This window comes from Podarcis melisellensis (genome assembly GCF_964234715.1).
Source record: "Podarcis melisellensis genome assembly, chromosome: 5".
Classification (NCBI taxonomy): domain Eukaryota; kingdom Metazoa; phylum Chordata; class Lepidosauria; order Squamata; family Lacertidae; genus Podarcis; species Podarcis melisellensis.
This window is the reverse complement of record NC_138537.1, coordinates 94,669,357-94,696,455: the sequence shown is the minus strand read 5'-3', so window position 1 is coordinate 94,696,455 and position 27,099 is coordinate 94,669,357. Positions and strand designations below refer to the sequence as shown.

General features: G+C 46.1%; 1 protein-coding gene across 2 annotated transcripts in view; it reads left to right on the top strand.

The window, feature by feature from the left end:
- ARHGEF5 (Rho guanine nucleotide exchange factor 5) overlaps window positions 1–27,099 on the top strand; it is a 65,786-nt gene that overhangs the window by 17,744 nt on the left and 20,943 nt on the right. Inside the window, exons 1-4 of one of the 2 annotated variants that reach the window (XM_081911689.1) lie at window positions 1,491–2,001; window positions 17,454–21,237; window positions 23,518–23,602; window positions 25,655–25,719. In XM_081911689.1, coding sequence (XP_081767815.1) covers window positions 1,945–2,001; window positions 17,454–21,237; window positions 23,518–23,602; window positions 25,655–25,719 — 3,991 coding nt within the window. In that variant the 5' untranslated portion in view covers window positions 1,491–1,944. Of the gene's footprint in view, window positions 1–1,490; window positions 2,002–17,453; window positions 21,238–23,517; window positions 23,603–25,654; window positions 25,720–27,099 lie in introns of those variants that run through there. The other variant, XM_081911690.1, reaches the window with a different exon arrangement.

Below are 27,099 nucleotides of genomic sequence, written 5' to 3'. Positions count from 1 at the left end.
TCAGAAGGTCGGCAGTTCGAATCCCCGTGACAGGGTGAGCTCCCGTTGCTCCTGCCAACCTAGCAGTTCAAAAGCACATCAAAGTGCAAGTAGATAAATAGGTACCACTCTGGCGGGAATGTAAACGGGGTTTTCGTGTGCTGCTTTGCTTCGTGAGAAGCGGCTTAGTCGTGCTGGCCACATGACCCGGAAGCTGTCTGTGGACAAACACTGGCTCCCTTGATCTATAGAGCGAGATGAGCACACAACCCCAGAGTCATCCGTGACTAGACCAAACGGTCGGGGTACCTTTACTCTGGGGTTGCTTGCTCATCTCGCTCTATAGGCTGAGGGAGCCAGCGTTTGTCCACCTTTAAGTCAGTGGTTATCGACCAGTGTGCTGTGGCACCCTGGGGTGCCTTGAATGATGGTCAGGTGTTCTGCGGGCAACACTGGCCTCTGTCCCTCTTTCCTTCCCTCCCTCCTCTGATGCCCTCTCATGTGTCTGCCTCTCAAAGGCTTGCACAGCTGTTTATTGCTGCAGCCCTGGCTATAAGCGCCGCAGGCAAATGGTTGCACTCTATGTTCTCTTTGGGGCAGGGGCAGCTCAGAGACTCAGGGACAGAAGCAGCTGCCCGCCCAGAGGACTCCCAAGGAGAGGCGAGAGGAGAGAAGGCTGAAGGAACACTCCCCAGGGGAGGGTGTTCGAAAAAGGTTGAGAAGCTACCAGCTCTGCAGGCAAAGGGTGTCCTATCTGGGCTCCTGAGCCCCACAGGGATGCTGCAGAGTGATTGCATTTGGTCAAGGGAGCCATGGACGCCAGAAGGTTGAAATCTCTGCCCTAAGTGTGTTCCAAAGCATCTTGGTGTTGGCTGCCTGGAGTTTCAGTGTGTGTCGCCTCTGCACAATGCAACAGGCCATGATGGTGAACAAGACTTGCAAGTCAGTGTCAGCCCACTCATGGCTGGCTTCAACAGCGGAAACTGACAAATCTGTCAATTTCAGTTTCCCATTTTTCCATTTCTGCATCAGTTGGCAATTTGTTCCTAAAAAAAAAAGTTCACATGAAAATTCACACACCTCTTGTGCATTTTTGCAAGCAATTTCCCAGCATATAATACAATATTGTACATTATTTGCAGTAATGTATGTATTTTATGTACAGAGTTTCCCTCAATGTATACTTTTCCCACACTTTGGAGAGCTGCACTGCAAAACTGGAAGAAGTTCAACTTTCAAAGGTTCATTTCAGTTTGTGTATTTTGATCAGAAGCACAGATTATATTCAGACGTGAACTGGGTGACTTTCTGCTCATTCCCTATTCAGTGTGGAAAGTTTCCTATTTACCAACCGATTGTTCTTTTTCCTGTGCTGCCCCCTCCCCCCACCGTCTGCTGCAGCCACAAACGTGGAGTGCAGCTCAGTGTGGTGAAATTTCCTGATGCTGATGTCACAGGAGGAGGAAAAAAACCCTCCAAGAATAGAAATGGCATATACTTTTAATGCAACTTACTCATAGCTTGCTGGTGTTTAGACTCGACCTTCGGCGTTGCCCAATGTCCTGGCTTCCGCTCAGGCACAATGAAGGAGTGGCTCCAGAAAGGAGCTGTAAGCAAACAGAGCTGGATTCTTTTATTTCCCTGTTCGGATGTGATGCAGGAAGACGGGGGAGAGAACAACTCCGCAACGGTAGCTTCTGAACATTCTGCTGGCTACGAGCCCTGTCCCAGGCTCCCTCTTGGCTTATCCTGCAGGATCCGCACTCACGGATACCTTGCTTACAAAACCCCGTGTGCTTGCATCAACTACCAAGCCCTCCTTCCTCTGCCAAGCAGTGGAGTAAGACTGTCTCGCTGATGCAGGCCTGGCCCCTAAACCCTTGCTTAGGGGCAAGGGGATGTCCTCTGGAATTCTCATAGACCTCATTGTGTGTGTGGCTTGTGTGCATTACTGGATTAGAGCAAATGGGATACAAAGGAACAAAGAACAGGATGCATTGCTACCGGAGGCGGCCAAAGAAGGTAACATGTATTTTGAATTACTCGGCTGGGGTCTCAGATTTTGAGTTAATTGCTTTGTACAGGGTGTGAGTTACATACTGAAGAACTCTGTGCTTCTTATAGGCATGGGGAACCTATAAGGTATTGCCCACTGATGGAAATACCTAAGAAGAGAAGGCCATATATTTATGTCTTCCCTGAGCCTGGTGGTTGTTGCAGACAAACTGTTGAGTTGGATGGACTTTTGGTCTGATCCGGCAAGGCATTAGGACAACTTGTTGTTGTTTAGTCGTTTAGTCATGTCCAACTCTTCGTGACCCCATGGACCAGAGCACGCCAGGCACTCCTGTCTTCCACTGCCCCCCGGAGTTTGGTCAAACTCATGCTGGTAGCTTCGAGAACACTGTCCAACCATCTCGTCCTCTGTCGTCCCCTTCTCCTTGTGCCCTCCATCTTTCCCAACATCAGGGTCTTTTCCAGGGAGTCTTCTCTTCTCATGAGGTGGCCAAAGTCTTGGAGCCTCAGCTTCAGGATCTGTGCTTCCAGTGAGCACTCAGGGCTGATTTCCTTCAGAATGGATAGGTTTGTTCTTCTTGCATTAGGACAACTACTGTAGCACAATAGCTAAGCTATGCTTCATAATACTCAGAAGAAGCCCTGGTGCTCTTTGCTACTTCAGTGAAGCATTTTGAACCCCTGAATGTGCTATATACATGATAAGTATAATTTTTCACTAGAATTAGCATCATAGTACTCAGAACAAGTCCTGGTACTTTCTGGTCCAGCTATGAACTGGAAAACCCATCGTGCAAATCCTACTTCTGGCATAAAAGTTACTAGATAGGCTCAGATAAGCCTTCCTTGTCTCTGTTTCAGTGTTTATGGGGGAAATAATACTGGCAAGTCTTACAGGGTGCCGTTAAGTGTTGCTGAAATAATGTATGTGAAACATTTTGAACGGACACAGCATGTTTTATTATCCATCCGCTTGGTGTTTTTTAACCTGCATTTTAGTAAGAGAGGTTGCTTTGAAATGGAAAATAAACATTCTCCATCATTTTGCTGAGCAGCGGTTAAGAATTTAGTGAGCAAAATCCAGCTGCCCTAGAGGCTAGTGAACAAAGCAGACACTTATGGTACTTGGCTTGTATACGATTGTGGCTAAGACACTGAGCTATGTCAATTGGAGGAGGTCCATACTTCAAAGCTCACTTCTTCTATAAACTCACTTTACACACTCACTTTTTGCCCCATGTGTCACATGCACAAGCCTCTGATTTCCTGGTCCATGTCTGAGTGCTTTCCCCCACCCCTGCCACTTTCCTCAAGGAAAAGCTGCTCTTTACTGCTGAATCGGAACAAGTGGCCATTCAGGTTTTCCGCAGATTGCCATTTGCACTGATTCAGTTGCAATGAGTAAGCTTTTCTGAGGAAAGCAGTGCCTCCCACAAAAAAAGCACTCAGACAGGGAGCTTTAAAGCACAGAACTGTACCTAGAAATGTGGAGCAAAGCTAAGTGTGCATGAGTTGTTAGAGTAGCTTTGCTATCTGCCTTGGCCCCCTTCGTGCAATATGGGATTGATAGGGACCTGCTTTGTAGGAGTGTTGTAATGATTACAGCAAGGTAATCATACACTTGAAGCCTTTTGAACACCTGAAGGTGCTCTCTACATGCTAAGTATCACAGCTGGAAGGAGTTTTGCTGCTCTTTGGTCCACCAAGTCTGGATCTCATGCCAGGTTCCTGAGGCAGACAAGTCACGGTGTGAGAGTGTATATTGGGCAAGAGGCCTAGCAGCTTTCTTCACGCTTCCTTCCAGAAGCATTTTCATGCCAACGAGAGGCCTTGAGCATTCATTGGCTGTCTGAATTAGCAGCTATCAAAGACCATCCTATAAACAGGATGACTCTGGAGGAGCAGCTCAGGTCACCAGAAAGTGTAACTGGTGCTGGATCTCTTGAAGCTTCCTAGCAATGGTGCTGCACCTTGTGGGGTCTGTATCCCTTCAGTTGGTAATATGTACTGCAGGCATAAGGACTGAGGTCCAGCGCCAAGGTCCTTCTGGCGGTTCCCTCGCTGCGAGAAGCCAAGTTACAGGGAACCAGGCAGAGGGCCTTCTCGGTAGTGGCACCCACCCTGTGGAACGCCCTCCCACCAGATGTCAAAAAGAAAAACAACTACCAGACTTTTAGAAGACATCTGAAGGCAGCCCTGTTTAGGGAAGCTTTTAATGTTTAATAGACTATTGTATTTTAATATTCTGTTGGAAGCCGCCCAGAGTGGCTGAGGAAACCCAGCCAGATGGGTGGGGTATAAATTATTATTATTATTATTATTATTATTATTATTATTATTATTATTATTATTACTGAGAGTGCTGATGAGTAACTTGGAATAGATCTCAGTGGTCACAGATTGAAATTCTATCTCCGGATAGAATTCTATCTCCAGAGAGAGATGTGGGGAGTGTGACCCTGCTAGTTTTTCTTGGCATCTCAGAGGCTTTCAATACCATTGACGATGGTGTCCTTTAAGAGGTGGGGTTTGTGGGCACTGTACTACAGTGTTTCTTCTGCTACCCCCAGAGCTGCTTCCAGAAAGCAATTGGCTCTTGGTACAGTTACTCCAATTGCACCTTTATAGATATGGCCCTGGTAGGACCCTGGTTGTTGTTGTTTATTCGTTTAGTCGTGTCCGACTCTTCGTGACCCCCTGGACCAGAGCATGCCAGGCACTCCTGTCTTCCACTGCCTCCCGCAATTTGGTCAAACTCATGCTGGTAGCTTCGAGAACACTGTCCAACCATCTCGTCCTCTGTCATCCCCTTCTCCTTGTGGCCTCAATCTTTCCCAACACCAGGGTCTTTTCCAGGGAGTCTTCTCTTCTCATGAGGTGGCCAAAGTCTTGGAGCCTCAGCTTCAGGATCTGTCCTTCCAGTGAGCACCCAGGACTGATTTCCTTCAGAATGGAGAGGTTTGATCTTCTTGCAGTCCATGGGACTCTCAAGAGTCTCCTCCGGCACCATAATTCAAAAGCATCAATTCTTCGGCGATCAGCCTTCTTTATGGTCCAGCTCTCACTTCCATACATCACTACTGGAAAAACCATGGCTTTAACTATACGGATCCCTTCATGGATCACTGCCTTGCTGTGGCGAAGGGGCTTGAATAACTCAGAGATGCTATGAACTATGCCGAGCAGGACCCTGGTAGGGATTGATATTACCTGGTGTCCAAACAACTCATTTACCCATTGCAGCTCTTCACATCACTCATTGGCTAAAAACACTGGTGGATCTGTCATTTCCATAGACACTGTGTCTCTGTCTCTCCTCCTTTCCTTTCTTCCAGGGCCCAGTATGATACGCCTCTTTTCCATTTCTCCCCCTCAAATCATAATGGCACATATTTTGCTAGTGATCTTTATCCGTTTCAGCAGATTCCAACTGAAGCCATGACATGTAAAGAACATGTTTATTGCTGAATTACACACACAAAAGGATTGTCCACGATTGTCCACAAGGCTCCTGATCTATTGAGATTTCACAAGCACCGTTTATCACTACTGGATGACTAGCAGCTGAATGTGTGAAATGCAAAACACGGCATTTGAGGTGACGTGAGGTGATTTGTGACGGCTGAGTCACAAACACCTAGCCACAGGAATTCATGTGTCGCTTACTGAAAGAATGGATTATTGCAATGTGCTTGATGTGGGGCTTCCCATGCGCTTAATCAGGCGGCTTCAGTTAGTGAAGAATGCTGCAGCACCATTGCTGACTGGAGTGAGGCCCTGTCTCATATAACACCTGTGCTCAGCATTGGTTGCTGATTTGCTGCCCGGCCAATTTCAAGGTGTTATTACAGTGGTACCTTGGGATGTGAACAGGATCCGTTCCGGAGCCCCGTTCGCATCCAGAAGCAAACGTAACTAGCGATGGCACGTCTGCGCACGTGCGCATCGCTTTTCGCCATTTCTGCGCATGCGCGTGACATCATTTTGAGCGTCTGTGCATGCGTGAGCGGCGAAACCCGGAAGTAACACGCTCCGTTACTTCTGGGTTGCCGCGGAGCACAACTCGAATGTGCACAACATGAAGCATATTCAACCCGAGGTATGACTGTATTAGCATATGTAATCATAACAACCTGGGACTAATTTACCTACGACATCACATTGTCCCACATGTGCCCACTTGACCTCTTTGATTGGCACTCCTACAAGTGCAACATAAATAGTTGTTCTGCATTTGTAAAAACTTTGGAACTCCCTGCTTATTGAGAAGGCACCTTCCTTCTGCTTATTTTTGGTCCCTGCCATAAACTTTCTTCCTTAAAGAAGCCTACCCAGATGCGTAGAAAGTTGGGGTAATATTAATGTATTGGTGTTTTCACTTTTGTATGTTTTAAAGTAGGGTTGTAATTTTTTTCATCTTGAAAGGATTTTTAAAATAAATTAAAAAATCAAGCCATGTATAATTTTTATGAAATAAAGAAAGGGAACGTATTCACTTGATGCTACAGATAATCATCAAGTGTGTGAACCAGCCCGTTGCCAGGGGAGAAAGAAAACTCAAGTTGAGTTTGGCCAAATCTGTGTCAGGAAATGGACAAAGTTGGGCCACTCACGTTTTGGTATGTTATCTTGATTCAAAATGGCAGCCAGCATCCCAATGTTGACAGAGTGCTGTGCCCTCGGAAACCCTCGGAAAGTGGTGCACGCTCCTTCATTAGAACTTTTTTAAGCAGTTTGATGGCCATCTGTCATGGATACTTTAGTTGCATGGCTGGGAGTTGACCTAGATGAGGCATAGGCAAACTCGGCCCTCCAGATGTTTTGGGACTACAACTCCCATCATCCCTAGCTAACAGGACCAGTGGTCAGGGGGATGATGGGAATTGTAGTCTCAAAACAACTGGAGGGCCGAGTTTGCCTATGCCTAACCTAGATGACCCTCCGGCTCCCTTCCAACTCTACAATTCTATGATTCTTCTCTACAGCCTATGGATTCTTCTATGAAGCTTCCATGTTGCCACCATGGCCAGAGTTGGCAGAATTGCTGCCAGTTACATCTTCACCAGTGGTCAGACTTACTCTTGTCACCCAGTCAGGCTGAAAGACCAGTGGTCCAGCTGCCAGGAGATTGTTTCAGGAGGCAGGAAGCAATAGCAGCAGCAAGCTGACAGGACCATTGGTGGGAGAGGAGAGGGGTCCTCACCCTGACCCACTGATGGACAGCAGGCAACAGTGCTTCTGTCAAGAGCACAGCGGAGCAGCTGGGACCCTCTCCAGTGCCATCAGGAGATACCCCAATGGTCTTGTGATGACACACACACACCCGCGACTAAGCCCTACACTGGTCCTCTTCTGAGCCTCCAGAGTGAGAGTAGCCACCAGCCTGATTCTCCACACAAGTTGCAGAACATGATGTGGGTCCCCTGCAAGGTGGGAATGGATCCCACCATTTATATCTGCCATCACTTTGAATGGGGGGAAGTAGCAGGGCATTACACCACCAACAATTTGCTCCAACACTTGAAGAAGCTTCACTGGTCAATCTCACTCAGGCCAGAGGGCAGCCATGTCCCAGCTATCAGGCAGCAAGGGCAAAACAGTGGTAATGCAGCAGATCCCCCCCCCCCCAGCTAGCTCTCAGTTTCCCCTTCCCAAGAGGCTAAGGTGGCCAACCATGGAGTTCGGGAAGCATGAGGTCTAGTGGGGGGGGGGGAGAGACACACCGCTGGGCCTACCTGTCTGAAAATTTGCAGGATTAATTCCCCCTTGAGGAGCTACAGTTTGCGTGTAGAGGTCTCCAAGCCACCCCTCAAAATAATTCACAAATCACACATAATTTTTGTTTAAGGCTTTTGGCATAATTTTGGCCACAACTTTATTAAAATACATAATCTGTGAGTGGTTGCTTAGGCATTGGTTATGACTATCTGTCCCCCCACCTGGGACAGAACTGACTATCCGAACTCCCTCGGAAGCCAGTGAAGGGAAAACAATGTTGGGGATCAGTTGAGCTGAGTGACAGTCCCTCACCGCTCACCCAACCAGCTCCCCAAGGCTTGCCGGCCCTGGTCCCATGACAGGGATTGGACGAAATCGTGGCAAGCCCCAGGATTCCTTTAACAGAATTCCCTTCAGCACCATTGGAGGGGCAGGCTCAGCCTATCCTGACCCCTCCACCACCAATTTTTATAACCAATGCCTAACTGCAAGCTTACAAGTTGTGACAAATTGCTAAGTAGTAGGCAAAAACCAAATGGCACCAGCCAATCAGCCAAATGGACAAAATTCCTACTAGGTCCCTGCCCCAACGGCAGATGACCCCATGACAGGCATACTAAGGTCAACCGGAACACAAGGAGGGCGGGTGATCCAATGCACTCTGCGAAACAGAAAACAAAAGCAGAGTGCCCCGATATTTAAAGCCTTTGGTCCCACCCACCTAATTTGCAACATGCAATTTGCCCCAGCAACCGGTCATCCGATTGTTGCAACAGGCAATAACCATTTAACCTGCCTGGCAACAGAGGTTTGGCCTGGCAGACCCCACCGCAACATGTGCTCTCATTTTAGGGAGAACACGCTTTCTCCAAATGTCATGTACCAATTGCAAAAACCAGCAGTTCATTGTTGTCTTGATTTTCCCAATGAAAGTCAATGGGAGGACTGAATATTTGGATTTCCAAATGTTGCTCCTATGCGGGGTCTGAGGCAGGGACCCTTCGAAGCAAGGTAGGGCCCGACCCAGAGCTCTAACCAAGAGGCTGCTATTATTATTCATTGCATTTTATATCTTGCCCTTCCCAAAGGAGCCTGGGCCGGCAAGGCCGGGCCGCCTCACACATCCCCCCTTGACATTGTAAGCATACATATTAGGAAGGAAGTGAATCCTACTGAAGTCAGTGGAACTTGCTTCTCTGTAAACATTGCTAGGATTGGACTGTAAATTTTCTTTTGGCAGTGCAAGGGAAGGCTTAGATATTCTGTACAATATTGCGATTGTGCATGTGAAGTGTTTTGAATGCTCTAAAATGTTGCACAAATGCACAAAGTATTATTCTGCACAATGTACAGTGGTACCTTGGGTTACATACGCTTCAGGTTACATATGCTTCAGGTTACAGATTCCGCTAACCTAGAAATAGTGCTTCAGGTTAAGAACTTTGCTTCAGGATGAGAACAGAAATTTTGCTCTGGCAGTGCGGAGGCAGCTAAAGTGGTGCTTCAGGTTAAGAACAGTTTCAGGTTCAGTATGGACCTCCGGAAAGAATTAAGTACTTAACCTGAGGTACCACTGTATATCCTCTTTATTCTCTATTAAGCCCTTCATCTTCCTAGGCAACACAGTGCGAGTGGAATGGATGACAGCTGAGCTGTACTAAGTTTGGTTTTAAAGGGACCCCTGACCATTAGGTCCAGTCGAGACCAACTCTGGGGTTGCGGCGCTCATCTCGCTCTATGGGCCGAGGGAGCCGACGTTTGTCCGCAGACAGCTTCTGGGTCATGTGGCCAGCATGACTAAGCCACTTCTGGCAAACCAGAGCAGTGCACAGAAACACCGTTTACCTTCCCGCCGGAGCGGTACCTATTTATCTACTTGCACTTTGACATGCTCTCGAACTGCTAGGTTGGCAGGAGCTGGGACCGAGCAACGGGAGCTCACCCCGTCACAGGAATTTGAACTGCCAACCTTCTGATCGGCAAGTCCTAGGCTCTGTGGTTTAACCCACAGCGCCACCTGCATCCCTTTAAGTTTGGTTTTACTCAGTGCTATTTTTCTAGAAAAAGAGGTGCACCGAACTCACCTTGAACACCTCCCTTGTTCTCTTATAATGGCAATGGTGCCCACCTGAGAGATGCCGGAACTAAGTTCTGGGCAGTTCTGGCTGGAAAAAAAGCCCTGGTTTTACTGACTTTCTGGCTGCCAGGTTCATTTTTAGTTCATGACCTGTTCACCATATTTCACTTGCATGAGTGTGAGACTTCTGAACAGGTTAAAATGTTGTCCGATTCAGAAATGAAGCTACACGGCAACCAGCCTGATTTGAAAACATTTTAATGCAGGTTACCTTTCTCCAAAAAAACCATAAGGGGAATTGCAAGGGTGGAGCTTAGGTAGCGGTGTGGAATGTGAAGTTACAAATACAACATGTGAAACCACACCCTTTGGTTAATGAACTCCAAGGACAGGGTTTGGCTTAAACCGAAAGAAGAGTTGAGGGAGGGAGAGAGGGAGAGAAATGAAGGAGCAAGTGAGGTTTCACAGCTCCTTCCTGGCAAACGACTGCGTCCTCTGCTTCCATCATCTCTCCCTGAAGAACAAACAGCTAGAACCATCTTCAGAGTTTCAGGTTTTAACTGGTTCTGCTCTCATTCATCCATATTCAAGCAGGGCGAGACCTTAGCAACGTGTACACAGCTACACACTCACGTTCACACAAATAGCATTTGAGCTTTATAGCAAAACTGCTCTATACCTCCTACCTCAGATTGCATGTGTCTGTGGCAGGGAGGGGTGGGGTGAGAATTCATGGTAGAATACTGACTCGTTGGGATGCGGGTGGCATTGTGGTTTAAACCACAGAGCCTAGGACATGCTGATCAGAAGGTCGTGGTTCGAATCCCCACGATGGGGTGAGCTCCTGTAGCTCGGTCCCTGCTCATGTCAACCTAGCAGTTCGAAAGCATGTCAAAGTGCAAGTAGATAAATAGGTACCACTCCGGTGGGAAGGTAAACAGTGTTTCTGTGCGCTGCTCTGATTTTGCCAAAAGCGGCTTAGTCATGCTGGCCACATGACCTGGAAGCTGTATGCTGGCTCCCTCGGCCAATAAAGCCAGATGAGCGCCGCAACCCCAGAGTCGGTCACGACTGGACCTAATGGTCAGGGGTCCCTTTACCTTTACTAACTCGTTAAGAATAATTTCTTGCAATTGAAAAGCAAGCGTCCTGGGATGACTCCTAGGCCAGAATCCTTCTCCCTGTAATTCTAGTGTCGGATGTGTATGCACACAATCTCCCCTTCTTGGGACTAAGATTATTCTGTTTTCCTGACATTACCCTAACTGTTAATTTGTGCAGTACATTGTTAGGAGTTTGAGAGGGTAGGCTCTATTCCTGAGCCCCCTTTCTAATTCCGGGATCCAACACAGATTCAATTGCTGGAATAGCCAGGCAGTGATACCAAGCGCTGCAAATCCTCCAACATCCTGCTGAAATCCTGTAACACTTCATACCACGAATGTTCGGAGTTGTATTTGGTCCCACTGTGGTTGTGCTATAGTCTCCCTGGACAGCAGTGATGTGGTAGCATTAGGAAACCATGACAGAATAACTAAGACTGTGTCCACACTAAGACATTCAACTCCAGTGTGGATGAGTCCTAATAAAGAAGAATAAACCCACCACTAACACACGTGGTAGAATGCACCCACAATAAACACCATTCCAAGGGCTTGTCATTCAATTTCAATTTGCTGCCCACTCTTCCTCTTTCCCTGTGAGAAAGAGGAGGCGCACAGCAAGCCAGCAAAGACCACTTTGCACAGGGTGCCTGAGAAAGGAGGTGGTGATGCCGTTTCTTCCTTTCCAGGAAGTCTAGGGTGAAGTGAAAGCATTGCTTCACTTGCCCTTCTCTGTGTCATGCATGGGACAGAAGAGGACTATGGTCTCAGTCCTTTAGCTTTGCACAAGGCTCCACAGGAGGAGTGTAATGAGAGAGACGGAGATGATGGAGCAGGGATATAGCCACACACAGAAATCCCAACCCCAGCCACTGGAGAACCGGTGGGCTAAGCCAGACTCAGCGGTTTCTCCTTTTCTGAAACTTTTACATATTCTAGGCATCCTTGGGGAAAAACCTCAAGGCTAATGTGACAGGAGAAGGGGCCAAGAGGTTTATTCTGAGTCCATGACTTGAAATTGCATAGTAGTGCCTGTAAGTCTAAAACTTCTTCCTGTTTCCACAGTGCCCAGCAAATGGAAGGTAATTTATGGAAACAGCTCCATAAAAAAAAGGTCATTCCATGGGGCAGAATATTGTGCTACTGGTGCTGGACTGGGGCTTGTGAGGGTGTCGTGTACAATAACTGAAAAAGGAATTCATAAATGCCCACCTAATGTTAAATCAAAAGTACAAGCCAAGAGGGAAGTACATAATCAAAGTTACAAAACATAGGAGCAGGATAGAGGTTGTCTTTTCCAAACAGAGAGGAGATACAGCAATATTTTAAAAATTAAAGTCAAATTTCACAATTTGGTGGGGGAAGAGAGTTTTGTATATCTGAATTTGACATATAAGAAATTAAACAGCATAAAAATGTTGGGTTATGTTCCTTCCTGCTTGCACCTTTGATTTTACATTAATAAAAGTATTTAAGGAAAAATAAACACTCATTTATGAATCGTCTAGAAAAACCCTCAGAAAATTCATCTTGGTAAGTTTTACAGGCTAGAGGATTTTGTTTACAAGTTTGTAAAGCACCTCTGGTTTTTGTTAATTAAGCAGCAAAGAAGCTGTTGTTTGTAATGACCGCTCCCCACCTCAAATGGGGGGGTGCTTTTTGCGGGGTCATGCACAGCCCCCTGATCCTATATGATCCCCTGCAGTTCAGACTGGCTTCACCTTCCTGAGCTGGATACCTGGACTTCCCACCTAACCTCAGACAGTTAGCCAATCCCAGCTGGGGAGGTGTTGCCAGGGGAGTTGACCAGGTAGGGTTAGGACCGCCCTGCACACACAAGAGAGGGTGGAACTTACCTGGGCGTCCTCAATCGGCTTCAGAGCTTTTCCCACCCTGTCCTCCCTCAGTTTACACCTTCCTTTTGCAGGTTCTTTACAGATATGCGGGCACTACTGTGGTCATTGATGGTTGCTGTTGAGGGACCGGGAAGGAATTTCCCTGCATTGGCAGGTTTTGCCTTCCCCGTAGCAAAAATGTCACAACTTTGGTGGTTTCAGGCCTTGGACAGAATCCTTTAGTCTATCTTCCCTAAATGGTGACCCATGCCCCCCCTGCAGTGGTGATACCAGGGTTTCCCATTAAAGGGGTTGTGTGGAAGGGAGTCACTGGCCATATGCCATTAGGTTGTCATTGCTCTCCCCTGTTGTCCCCCAGATCCCCGGACGGGGGCTGGGAGGGATAAACGCCCAATGCCTAACCAAGGTCTCCCTACATCTGAAAGTTTGACAAAATTGTGGCCAATTTTAATCCCATAACATGTTGTCATGAGTCATTATTCCTCCTGGGGGTCGCCTGGGGTCGGAGGGGAGGTCTCCGCCTGGTCACGCAAAAAGAACTCTGCTTTAAACTGGTATCTGAAGAAGTGTGCATGCACACGAAAGCTCATCCCAAGAACTGACTTAGTTGGTCTTTAAGGTGCTACTGGAAGGAATTTTTTTTGTTTTGACTATGGCAGACCAACACGGCTACCTATCTGTAACTGCTTTAAACTAACAGTTCAGCTTTGTAAAGCTCTTGCACTCCACCAGAATTTCCAGTCACAGTGAAGCATTTTTATAATGCCTCGGATGAAGCTGAGCACACAAGCAAACAGAAAGGAAGAGTAGTAAAATCTCAGAGTGGTGGGGGGGTTAGATTCAGCCTTGTGCTCCCCCTTCCAGTGAAAATAAGCCTGGGCTCTGCCATCAGCCCCATTTATCTCCCCTCTTGAGCCACATCACCATGCCCGTACAGCTGCCTGTGTTGCAAGAGGCTGCAGGAGTAATCCTTGCAGAGTCATTCTCAGACATCATCTTCCTCCAGCTGATAAACCTCATTTTTTCCCTTCTGAATTACAGTTGACAGGAAAGTGGGGGAGCCAGCCACAGCTTAAAGGGAAAAGTGTGAACTATAACATGGTAATTTCCCATTGATTCCCTATTGTGTTTTATTGTTCTCTAAACTGTGTGCAAAATTAATGAAGAGTATTTTTTAAAGAATTGAAATAAACAGAAACATTGTATGTAAAATTTCCTAGGGCTTTAGAACCCCCACCGTTTTGTTATTACCAGTGAGACTTTAAACATGTATAAAATGGGTGTTAGTAAAGTGCAGCTCCCAACCCTTAGGACATGGGTAGGCAAACTAAGGCCCGGGGGCCGGATCTGGCCCAATTGCCTTCTAAATCCGGTCCGCGGACGATCTGGGAATCAGCATATTTTTACATGAGTAGAATGTGTCCTTTTATTTAAAATGCATCTCTGGGTTATTTGTGGGGCCTGCCTGGTGTTTTTACATGAGTAGAATGTGTGCTTTTATTTAAAATGCATCTCTGGGTTTTTGTGGGGCATAGGAATTCGTTCATATATTTTTTTTCAAAATAACGTCCGGCCCGCCACAAAGTCTGTGGGACAGTGGACCGCACCCCTGCTGTAAAAGTTTGCTGACCTCTGCCTTAGGAGGTCATACTGACTGGCATCTATGCTGCTTTTTATTTAATCTCAGCTATGACCTAATACTCCAGTATTAAATCAAAGGCTTACACTTCCTTTCTGCAGAACTCTAGCTTGACTCAGCAGCAGCGGCAACAACTTCACCTAGAGCAAAGCTGGGTTTGCCAGTGCAAAAATGGTTACGTTTACTATCTGTTTTCTATGAAAACAACGATCCCAGTGGGCCATTGTGAGGCAATATTGGGCCAGTGTTTTGGACCTGATGGAGTATTAATATCCAGTGATATTTATTTGTTCTACTCCATTTATGAATCATTTCCCATAAAGTATCTCAAAGTGATGTCAGAGTTTTCCTGTTGTGTGTTTCCATGGGATCTGCTAGACAATTCTCCTTAAATCTTCCGAATGGTTAGGAAATACCTGAAAGGAGGGGAGGCGTGCCTTTGTCCCCCAACCCACCTTGCCATAAGGATGACATAATCTGTGTGAAATGAACCATGCACTACAGTTTTTGAATGAGAGACAGGGCTTATCTGGTCCTGCTAGGTTTTATCTGAATTGACGTTTGCTGTGATTTAGCACTAAAGAATGGGTTTTCTCTGTGAAAGCAGTGGGTCGAGAGGCAAGACCCAAGCTTTCTAGACATGCGGAAGTGTGGATGAGGCCATAGAGAGCTAAGTTTGCATTTTGTAAGCTAACAGCATTTTTGAGTTGCTGGTTGCTTCTGCCTAGAGATCTGATGTGAAGCAGTAGAACCTGGTGTCTTGGAGTGCTTAAACTCTGCTTCCACCTATGCTCAACCTCTTTATTTGTAGACAGATGTTACTATGCATCATAAACCTCAACTGACCTCTTTCTGAAGGAAACCAAACATGGCGAAGCACTGTGCTTCCTGGAACCTGTCACTGCTTGGAGTAGAGTCACATAACAGTATATTCAACAGAGAAGCTAAGGCAAACTTGGACATTTTACAAGTTTTGCCTCCTCGTGTGTCTGTCGGTCTTTTCAAATGAAGTTGGTTTTGCATGAGGAATGTGGATCTGGCCTCCATTTCTGGAGTAGTGCTGAATTCCTGAGAATCAGTAATTAGTGTCGCAGTTCTCTCCTTTCCTTAGGAATGCCTCTTGGGGGTTTTCAATGTCTGGTCATTTCCTAAAATCATAAGAGCCATGCTAGTCTAGCATCCTCTTTCTACACTAGCCAACCAGATGCCCACTGGAAGCCAGTAACCAGGACCTGGTTTCCAGCAACTGGCATCTGACAGATGTAGCCTTCTTCTCCATTAGTTTGTCTAGTCCTCTTTTAGAGTCGTCCAAGTTGTGGCTGTTTCTTGTTACCTTGTTGTTGGTGTTGTTATAGGTAAAGGTAAAGGGACTCCTGACCATTAGGTCCAGTCATGACCGACTCTGGGGTTGCAGCACTCATCTCACTTTATTGGCCGAGGGAGCCAGCGTTTGTCCGCAGACAGCTTCTGGGTCATGTGGCCAGCATGACTAAGCCACTTCTGGCGAACCAGAGCAGCGCACGGAAACGCCGTTACCTTCCCGCCAGAGTGGTACCTATTTATCTACTTGCACTTTGACGTGCTTTTGAACTGCTAGGTGGGCAGGAGCTGGGACTGAGCAATGGGAGCTCACCCCGTCTCGGGGATTCAAACCGCCAACCTTCTGATCAGCAAGTCCTAGGCTCTGTGGTTTAACCCACAGCGCCACCTGCGTCCCATAAGAGACCCATAAATTTTATTCTTTGTTGAGAAAGAGCATGTCTTTGCAAAATTTTCACCATCAAAAACTTCTGATTGCATTGTGCCCTAACACTGAAAAATTAGGTTTTCTAAACCTAGTTTTTCCACCAAAAAAGCTACATTTCTACATTTTTTAAGGCATTTATAAAATCTTTTGTGTGCTGGTGTATTTTTTCCCTGAAATACTCATCATGTTATTGATCTCTGTGTAAAATTTCAAAGAGATCTGATCATTGGTTATGGAGGGGGGGAAAATGCACACAAAGCCGAGGATCTCAAGAGGGACAGAAACACAGATTTCACGAAACTTTGAAGTGCTATAAAATTAAAACTGTTTGAGATAGAAGGGCGAAAATTAAGGAGGTTTCTTTCAACCATAAGGGAAGGGTGTACACCAAGTTTCATCAAAATCCGAGACGTTAGGTGGTGAAACCCTTGTTTTTTGCGTTGATTTGATGTGGAATGACCCTTCTGAATAATGCAAGTTGTGTGAATTTACATAATTTATCTAGTTTGGGGGAAGGACAAAGAGTTATGCAAGGCTCGTGGAAGCACCACCCCAACTACTAAAAAACTGTAATTCAGCCATCCTTCTGGCTTCTGAGATTTCAATAAATGCTCATGTATGTTTTTAAAAAAATTCAAACAAGAAACCTGAGACTGCAGAGCAAGTACCTGATCCTGAAAGAGTTCCTTGATTCTTTCATCCTTATCGCTTTTAAGCCAAAGCATCCTGACTGGAGAAAAGATGTGCAGAGACAGACCTTCCTCTCCAACTCAAGATTGCCATTGAAGGGGTTGAGATAGGCAATCTCCTTAGCCTCTCTGTATCTTTCCTTCCATGGGTGTAAAACGAAGTTAGAATCATTATTCCAAATGCGTTTTTTTAAAGTTTGGAATGATGATTCTAAGCTGGGAAGTTACCAGAGAGAAAGGAGTTCACCCTTCTTCTGTTCAGACTTGCAGCTTGTTTTGGCTGGGGAGAAAAATATGTCAAGGAAAGAATCATTGAACTCTGCATAATAGGTAGTTTGAGCCTCAGGTAGTTGGAGTCCACATTCTTTGCTCTCTTTCTTTTCTTTTCTTTTTACACACCTGAATGCAAGTTGTCTGCCCACCTTTCCCCTCCTCCTCCTCCTCCTCCTCCTCCTCCTCCTCCTCTTCTTCTTCTTCTTCTTCTTCTTCTTCTTCTTCTTCTTCTTCTTCTTCTTCTTCTTCTTCTTCTTCTTCCTGTTGATTACGTGTGTGGTTGAATGCTTTTAAATGTAACATTTCCTGGTCAGCCATAGCCTTATAGTAATTCTTCTTCTTCCTCTGATTTTCAGGATGTGCCACTGATGGAGTCTGAAAAAATCAAGGGGGAAGATCCTTTCCCCTCAGCAACCCACAAATTCAATGAACCTTCTAATCCTGCACCAGCCAGAAGGCACCATGACGTCACAGAATTTTTCACCAGGAGCGATGTTTCTGAAGAGAGGGTGACAGCAGTGACAGCAGAGGATAAAAAGAACTCTTTTTCTCAAGCCCTGCCACTTCTCTTTGTCATGGAAGAACAGATATGGGGCAGATTCCCTAGCCCTGTGGAAAGAGAGACATCCATGGGACTAGGAAGAGGCCAGAGAGATCCAGAGGACTGGGGAGGATTTTCCCAGCAAGAAAATCTTCTCAATATACAAGAAGTCACTTTGGAGGATAGCAAGGAGGCCCCTTTGGATCCCCGTCAGTTAGAACTTGAAGCTGCTCATTCCTTAAGTGATCATGAATCTTCCCTTTTCAGTACAGCAACTCTTGAACAGATCTCAAGTATTCCCAGTGAGGTCGCGGTGGGAGAGATAAAAGGTGAAACCCTTGTTCTTGGATTTCCCCAAGCTCTGAACCCTCGTGATGCATTTTCTCAGACACTGTGTGAGGAAACACATTCAACAGGCACTTTTTCAGCTAGTGAGGAATCAGCCTATGACTATCCCCCAGTGAGTCATGATGTTTCAGAGCATCACCAGAATGCTGAAGCTTCCAAAGGCAGATCAGATGAAAATCACTCATCGGAACTAGAGTCTCAATATGAACTAGACAAGAGCCATAGGCCAAATATGGAAGTCACATCGGAGATTGATGAGAAGATGTCCTCTAAGACCGAAGGAGCTGGTCAGATGCACCCAGATACCTCCATAGTGAATGAAGAAGGGAAAGTAAGAGAGTTAAAGGGACAAAGAGAGGGTGTGAAATCTTCTGCACTTTTCCAGCCAAGTTTTGAATTTTCTAAGGTTGGGAAAATACATTTCGATGTGCAACAACCAAAGCCTAATGAAATTTTGTCTCTGCCAGACTCCAATAGAGAAGACAATAATTCAGATATAGGAGAGGAAGTGGAAGAATCAGGACAAAATTCATTTATTTGCACTGTCCTCCATCTTGAGGAGGAAGATGGTATAGGGGGAAGCAAGACTCGTTCACTAACGGAGACGGTTAAAACAAAGCATGCTACTGATTGTGATGAAGCAGAATCATCTCAGGTATCAAAATCATTGGAGGCAGGGCCTGCAGAATTGGACCCACCAGAGTTGGTAGACACTGAACTAAATGAGGAATGCCTGGAATGGAAGGGAATGGAGAAAAAAGTGGAAACAGAGCAGAATAATCTAGAATTGGGACACAAAGGTCAGGAACAACAAGACTGTTGTGTGCAGATAAGGCAAGCATCAAAGCAAGGGGTAGAGAGAGAGATAACTGCCCCACTAGGTTTAAATGCACTGCAAATGAACGTGGATCTTCCTGATTTAAACAAGAACTGTTCTTTGGTTGAGGGCGAAGCATCTAATTTCACTTTCAAGGAGCTCTTATCTCCAAATCACAGTCCAAAGTCAGTCTGGACGCAGGACTCTGGTAATCCACAAATAGCAAAGGCAAGAGCTATGTCGATATCTGAAGGTATCCCAGTGTGTGAGAGCCCAAGGACACAGGCTCCAACATGCCATGATTCTAGACAACTGGAATCTTCTGGCGTCTTTCACCAAGTTGGCCATAATAGCCAAGGCAGTGAGCAACCCCCTGAGGAAGATGGAAGAGCTATTGAAAGAGAGGACAGCGAATATGGTGGTGAAGAGACAAGTGTTGTGAGTCTTGGTGGTGAAGGAAGACCACCATCCTGTAGAGATTTAATAGTAGCTCCTGATTCACAGATTTATCTGTATGATTCTCAGCCTGTGGATCACCCTGTTGATGGTGAAACCCAAATCACTGCCTCATCACTGGGGACCTCAACAGAGGCAGATTCTCTGGAGGAAGGTGCTGGCAAGGGAGCCAGAGATGGGACTGTTGTTCCATGTAAAGAATCAGAATCTACACAAGAGCCAGAAAACCAGAATCTGCTTAAGCCATGGCAGCTGAACAGAATGGACTGTGGAGAAGTACGGAGCAGTGATGCAGACGTCTGGGCTTCCAGCAAAAATGACATATCTGGTAAAGACTTATATGAAGTTGCTCAGGGTACTTCTTCTGAGATCCTTCAAAGTATACCATCAGGGGAGAGTCTGTCCAACGCAGACAGACCGAGTGTAGAATTCAGCCCTGATCCAGAATCATTCCAGGCACAAGACACTACCATAAGTTATTTGGAAACCCCAATGAGCAGCCTTGAGATTCCAGAAAAGGAAGCAGGAGCAGATACACTTTGCATGGAACAACAAACTTTAATCAGTGAGTCACCATGTTCATTAGTTCTTGAAGAGGATGGAACAGCATGTGGCAACACGGAAACCCCAGATGTGGCTCAGCCAACAAAGCCTTTGACCCCAACACCTGCCTCGGATCAGGCCATTTCTCCAGAGCCTGCTTCCAGCCACTTAAACCAGCTCATGCCAACTGTGTCAGACTACAGTGAGTCTGCTCAGTTTTTAAGCCCTGCACCTAATGAAGACACCCTTGCTCAGCCCCTCACTCGTGCTCTTGCACCCAGTCAGCTCCTAGAACGACTGCCCTCTCCCAGTCACGATTGCCAGTTTTTAGCCCCAAAGTCCACTGCCGTTAAGGCGCCACAGTCTTCAGTCCCGACACCTGACAATGAACTATTTAATCAGCCCCCAGCGACGGAATGCAATTCCAACCAACGTATGCCACATCCACTCCTTTCTGATTCAGTGTTTCCTGCCCTCAGTGCCGATCAGCCCATTCAACTCGCAAACTCTAGCCAAACCAGGGAATCTGTAGCTCCTGAGTTTAACTCCAACCCCACAGCCTTTGCTCTTAACAGGGACCTTCAGCTTCCACATGCAGCTTCCAGCTCCAACATGCCTCCAGCTCCTGATGGTGATCAGTTTGCCCAACAACCAGTCGAAGCACCAGAGTCTACTCTACCTATTAACTATATAGATGAGGGTGGTTGTGTGTTTGTTGCCGACTGCATCTCTCAGACCATATCCTATGCTGCTGAAGCCGAAAAGCTTGCCCAAGCTCCAAACATAGACAGCAGAGTTGAAGAACTCCCTGTTGTACAGTTGGCCAATTCAGAAGGGGCAGGTGCTTCACAAGGCCAGAAGGGCAGGAATATACACGAAGCATCCAGTCTATTGGAGATACACTCAGATGTTGGCATTACGGGAAACAGTGGGCCAGTGGAAGACTCCTCCTGCAGCATTCCTGATACTATGGATATGTGCGATGGGATATCATCAAATAAATACAGCCTCCATCCCCCAGTAAGGAGTCAGAAAATGTCTGCAGAAGCCAGAAGTCCAATGCAGCCTTCACTTATAGCTTTCACCAACCCAATACACTTTTTCCAGCGAGGCCCTCCATCTCCACCAACTATCAGACACCCATGCAGAGAACAGGCTGCCTGTCAAGGGCCGCAGTGGTGGCAGCAGTCCCAGAGAGGAGATGCTAAGAGAGATGCAGAGGGCACAGCCCCACCTTTGCTTCCCAGAAAGGAAGGCGGAGCCAGGCACCTACCCTTAGAGAAATGTACTAGTTGTCCAAATAAAAGTGTAGACGCAAAAGAACCAACATCCAGTTCCAAGAAACAGGAAGTGCTAAGCAAGCACCGGGCTAAAAGCAAGGATTGGCATCGGCAAGGTTTGAGAAAGATCTCAATACCAACGGACAATGAATTAGGTGAGTGACTTTTGATCCCTGTTCCTTACCAAAATGACAAGAAAAGTGAAAGGAGGTTGCCCCCACCCCGGCCACGCCCCCAGCTGTGCCGATTGGACAGCTGGGGGTGTGACATGGCCGGGAGTACCCTTGGCGTGGGTGGCATGCCTCCGCCCTCCAGCCGGGTCACTGGGGGGGTCCCAGGTGCCAGGTGCCGGTCTGCAACACCGCCCCCCAGGGAAGGAGAGCAGACCTGTTATAGACTAACATCAGTCTATCTGACGCAGGTGGCGCTGTGGGTTAAACCACAGAGCCTAGGACTTGCCAATCAGAAGGTCGGCGGTTCGAATCCCTGTGACGGGGTGAGCTCCCGTTGCTTGGTCCCTGCTCCTGCCAACCTAGCAGTTCAAAAGCACATCAAAGTGGAAGTAGATAAATAGGTATCGCTCCGGCAGGAAGGTAAACGGCGTTTCCGTGCGCTGCTCTGGTTCGCCAGAAGCGGCTTAGTCATGCTGGCCACATGACCCAGAAGCTGTACACCGGCTCCCTTGGCCAATAAAATGAGATGAGCGCCGCAACCCCAGAGTCGGCCACGACTGGACCTAATGGTCAGGAGTCCCTTTACCCTTTATCTGAAAGCCAGCTCCCAACTTTAAAAGAACATAAAATGAGTCCTGCTGGACTAGACCAAATATCCGTCTATTCAAGCATCCTGTTCACAACAGTTGCCAGCTAGATTTCTGCAGAGCATGTAAGCAACAGACTTTCTCACTATGTCCCAAGCACCTGAAAATCTGAGGTATACGATCTTTGAACATGGAGGTTCCATTTAGTTACCATGGCTACTGACCATTGATATATCTGTCTTTAGATTTCTCTTTTGAAACCATGGACGGGCCTTTAGTGCACTGTATAGCAGTGCTGATGGTCACTGCCTTTGGCAGATTCGCAGAGGATAGAGTGATCAATATCATAAAACTGGAACAGAGAGAGGCTCTGTTGTCCGCATGCTCTGCTTTTGGGCTTCTGGAAGGATCTGGCTAGACATAGTTGGAAAAGGAGATGGACCTGATATAATCCAGCAGGGTCATCTTGTGTGCTTAATGCTGGGAACTGGACTTCAGATAAATATATTGGTACCTCGGTTTTCAAACATAATCCGTTCCAGAAGTCCGTTCAAGTTCCAAAAGACTCAAAATGGAAAACTCAAAACGGAAGCCGCGTTTCCTGTTCAAGTTCTGAGGCGCGGTCGAAAACTGAGGCACTTACTTCCGGGTTTTCGGCATTCGAGTTCCAAAACATTCAACTACAGAGGTGTTCGAGAACCGAGGTACCACTGTATCAAGAAAAGCATGAAAAAGAATGCAAGTATGGTCAGAAACTAAAATGATGGCGTGCAGATAGCAGATAGCGTTTGAGGTAATGAACTGGGAAGCCCTTGTTAGTGGTTTGGAACCACGAAAGCCACCTGAAGCACATGGGGAGATATTTTGTGCACCATCTTAGTGGTGTGGGAATAACTATAGGTCCCAGTTCCACTACGGTGCAATTTACAATGTCTGTCATGGACTGCAAGACTCGGCAAAATCTGTGCCTCCCGTGAAATTAGGAGCAAATGGAACAGGAGGAAGGCTACCACACCTGTGGTGTCACTGAGCAGACACCTCCCCAATGAGTGAATGCTAGTTTCTCAATTTAGGGGTTGGGCTGGAAACAGAAATGTAGGGTTGGGAGGGACACCCAAGGTTCATCTAGTCCAACCCTCTGCAGTGCAGGATCACACATCAAGACAGTTGTATTGAGAGCAAAACATGTTGCCTTCCCCCCTGTGGGGGACTGACCACTGAAAGGGAACAGACACACCATGTATCTCTGTGCACCGAGACATGTTGTCCTCCCATTGGCTCTTTCCTGCAGTGGTACCTTGGTTTAAGAACAGCTTAGTTTATGAACAACTTGGATTAACAACGCTGCAAACCCAGAAGCAGGTGTTTTGGTTTGTGAACTTTGCCTTGGAAGCAGAACATGTTTTGCTTCCTGTTGAGTGTGTTCCATTTGTAAATTGAGTCCCCCGCTGCTATGGGAAAGCACGCCTTGGTTTAAGAACGCTTTGGTTTAAGAACGGACTTCTGGAACGGATTCAGTTTGTAAACCAAGGTATCACTGTATAGTCCTTCTCTCCACCTGCTGCAGTGAGCTGCATTTCCATTTTTGCAGCTGAGAAGTTATGACTGAATTACAAGCACTGCAGCACTTAATTTTTATGGAATAAGACAACCCCACTATGTCTTCCATTTTCAGAGTTTATAGCATCTCTTATCTCGTCGAAGGAGGAAGCCCCTGCACACAGAGAAAAATCAAACCATTTCGACAGAGTGAAATTTGGGTGAGTCTCTCCCCATAAGCATTTTTTGTACTGAGCCACTGGACAGCCTCTTGTGGCAGTGGAATTAAATTCCTTCTAGTGCTTTCTGAATGTTTAATGTACTTCTCACGCTATGTCACAGGAACTAAGAACCAGTGTGGTATATCAGCAGTTACAATGTTGGGTTTCCAATGAGTGAAATGCAGGTTCAATCCTTCCTTGGCTATGAAGCTGATGGGATGACCTGCCTTGGACAAATAAATTAAGCCCCCCTGAAATACTTAATTGCCTTCACCCCCAGTTCAGGTATGCAAAAAAGCTTCGGCCCACATGGTTCATTCCAGCCCAGTGTTTATGCTCAACTTCTCAAGAGGTTTGTAAATAAAACATAAGAGATGTTGGAAAAGCTTGCTGAGCATGGATATGGGATTCAGGAGCTCATTGATGCTCACCTCAAAGAAGAGGGGAACCTCCCAAGAACCCCAAGTTCCCCAGCTCAAATTAAAATCCACCCTCAAGAACAACAGCTTTGCACAGTTTGAGGAGACCCTACAAAAGCTGTGCAAAGGACCTGAAGTGCGAGCAACTTAGGGAAGCCCCAGCAGGCTGCCAACCTATTGAACTGATCAGGGCGATAGACAGCATCTCTGAACTACATTGTTTGTGGGGGGCTTCAGGAAGTGTTTTGAGGTTCTGCAGGCTCTTTATCCCCCTTGGGCTGCAGATGTGGAACCATAATTTGCAGTGAGGATATTGCAGTTTTGATAGCCTCCATGAATTCACTGCTGCTGCAAAGGACGGCTTTGGGGCTGGGTGGGGCAGGGCGTTAAGTGGTTGAATTCAGATAGCCTGACCTATTTCCCAGCCAATTACCCAATTTTAAAAGCTCACCTTATTTCCAGGTCAATCCAATGTGAGCTGTGGAAAGCTCCCCCTTCTGTATAGGGCAGGGGTGCCCAAACGTTTTCCAAAGAGGGCCAGATTTGATGAAATTAACATGTGTGAGGGCCAACCAAAGTTATTGAGCTTTTTTTTTAGGATTTTACCCCAGGAGATAAACTGCCACAGAGGCCAGATTAAGATTAAGGCCGGATGTGGGGCTGTGGCATGTCTAACTTGCCTCACAGAGTTGTTGTAAAGATAAATGTTATGTACTGAAGTTCTCACCCTGGGCCAGCAGGGGGATACTGTAGATAGTTGTGCAAATGAAGGATTGAAAGTGACGTTCAGTGATTGGATAGTTTGTATTCAAGTGAAGGGACGCGGGTGGCGCTGTGGGTAAAACCTCAGTGCCTAGGGCTTGCTGATTGCATGGTTGCCGGTTAGAATCCTCGCGGCGGGATGAGCTCCCGTCTTTTGGTCCCAGCTCCTGCCCACCTAGCAGTTCGAAAGCACCCCTAAGTGCAAGTAGATAAATAGGTACCGCTTTATAGCAGGAAGGTAAACGGCGTTTCCATGTCCTGCGCTGGTGCTGGCTCACCAGAGCAGCTTCGTCATGCTGGCCACGTGACCCGGAAGTGTCTCCGGACAGCGCTGGCCCCAGGCCTCTTAAGTGAGATGGGCGCACAACCCTAGAGTCGGACATGACTGGCCCGTATGGGCAGGGGTACCTTTACCTTTACCTTTATGCAAATGAAGGATCGAAAGTGACGTTCAGTGATTGGATAGTTTTAGAAAGTTGCAACAGTTACGTTGTTTTGGAGCTCTATATGAGCAGGCTGACTGAGCTCCTCAGTTCAGTTCTGTTCTGGCATCTGAATAAAGAAGAGCTGCTTGAAGAATCGCTGTGTCGTCTGATATGTTCACCCACAACTTAACACTAAATTAACCTGAAGAAATCTGCCAAATGCTCCTTGGAAGAACAAACTTCCAAGAAGAAGCTTTATCGTGGTTTCTGCCTTGCCATTTTCCTCAGCGAGAGTAGGCAATGTAGGCTATGAACCCAGCGCTTAAAATGCTAGCTGTAACTGATGAGATCGAACGCTCAGGTTATACTATCCTCTTTGTAGGCCTTATTGATTTTCCTCATATTTGTATACTATTCACATCTTGATGTTTTCCATTCCCTGAAAGAGAGAAGAAACTACTAGAGACAGCAGAAACCATCAAACGGCGGCGCTCCAAATTAATCAACTCATGTAAGTACTTCCTGCCTAATGAAATTCTCCGCGTGCTAAAAAACACTCTGTAGGTGCAGAATAATAGCAATAATAATAATAATAATAATAATAATAATAATAATAATAATAAATTTATTATTTATACCCCGCCTCATCTAGCTGGGTTTCCACAGCCACTCTGGGCAGCTCCCAACAGATTATTAAAATAATTATTATTATTATTATTATTATTATTATTATTATTATTATTACTACTACTATTACTATTATTATTATTATTATTATTATTATTATTATTATTATTATTTATTTGTACCCCGCCCATCTGGTTGGGTTTCCCCAGTCACTCTGGGTGGCTTCCAACAAATATTAAAAATACCTTAAAATGTCACACATTAAAAACTTCCCTAAACAGGGCTGCCTTCAGATGTCTTCTCAAAGTCAGATAGTTGTTTATTTCCTTGACATCTGATGAGGGGGGGGCGTTCCACAGGGCGGGCGCCACCACCGAGAAGGCCCTCTGCTTGGTTCAAGCCTCTAAATGTGGGGTTCATTTAAATTTTCCCAGAGTTAACAACAGACAGAGTATTTAACTGAGGAACAATGAAAACATAAAAGTTGTGTCTGATGTGAATGTGATTAGAACTAGTAATCTCAATCCTAAACCCATTCACATCCAGCTAATCCCATCTACCCCCCACTCTAAGCTGACCAAACTCCCTGCTGTCATTCCATGCTCCCTTCAGTTCCTCTTCCCCACTATTTCATTCTACCCCCTCCAAACATGGTTTGGATGTGGCTACGTACACATTAAATTATGTGTGCTTTTACAAAAGTGTACTTAGACCAGCCATTTATATTTTGGAGGAAGAGCAGTCATAGGTCCCTGTTCTGGAACGTCTTCCTATTCTAGAATGGAGCCCACGTTCAGGTTTCTGGATGCTTCAATATTATTTTCAACGAAAGAGAGATGGTAAAGAGATCCTAAAGTATCTCAGCGGCAGCAGCATAGCCTGAAAGGGGATATCAAACGTAAGCCTAAAGAAGAGTGTTATTATCCCTGCTTTTTCTTCTTTTTGCAGAAAATGGGAGTAGATATAGAAATAACCCTAGCATCTTACTTAATTTATCTCCTTATTTTTGTTCTCAGAGCTGGGTTGGCCTGAGAGAAAAGTGCTGATGCGGGATGGATTTATTTAAAAAAAATAAAATAAATCCATAAACTCATTAGTAACAATGAATTGGATGCTAACTGCAGATTCAGCAAGCCTGGCAATTTCAAAAGTTTTAGCTTTGCTTACTAAATACAAGTAAAATAAAAAGGCTAAATTAGACCTCTCTCTAGGTCTAGGGCATCAAAAAATATTCAAACACAAACTAAATACCAGCCTATTCTGC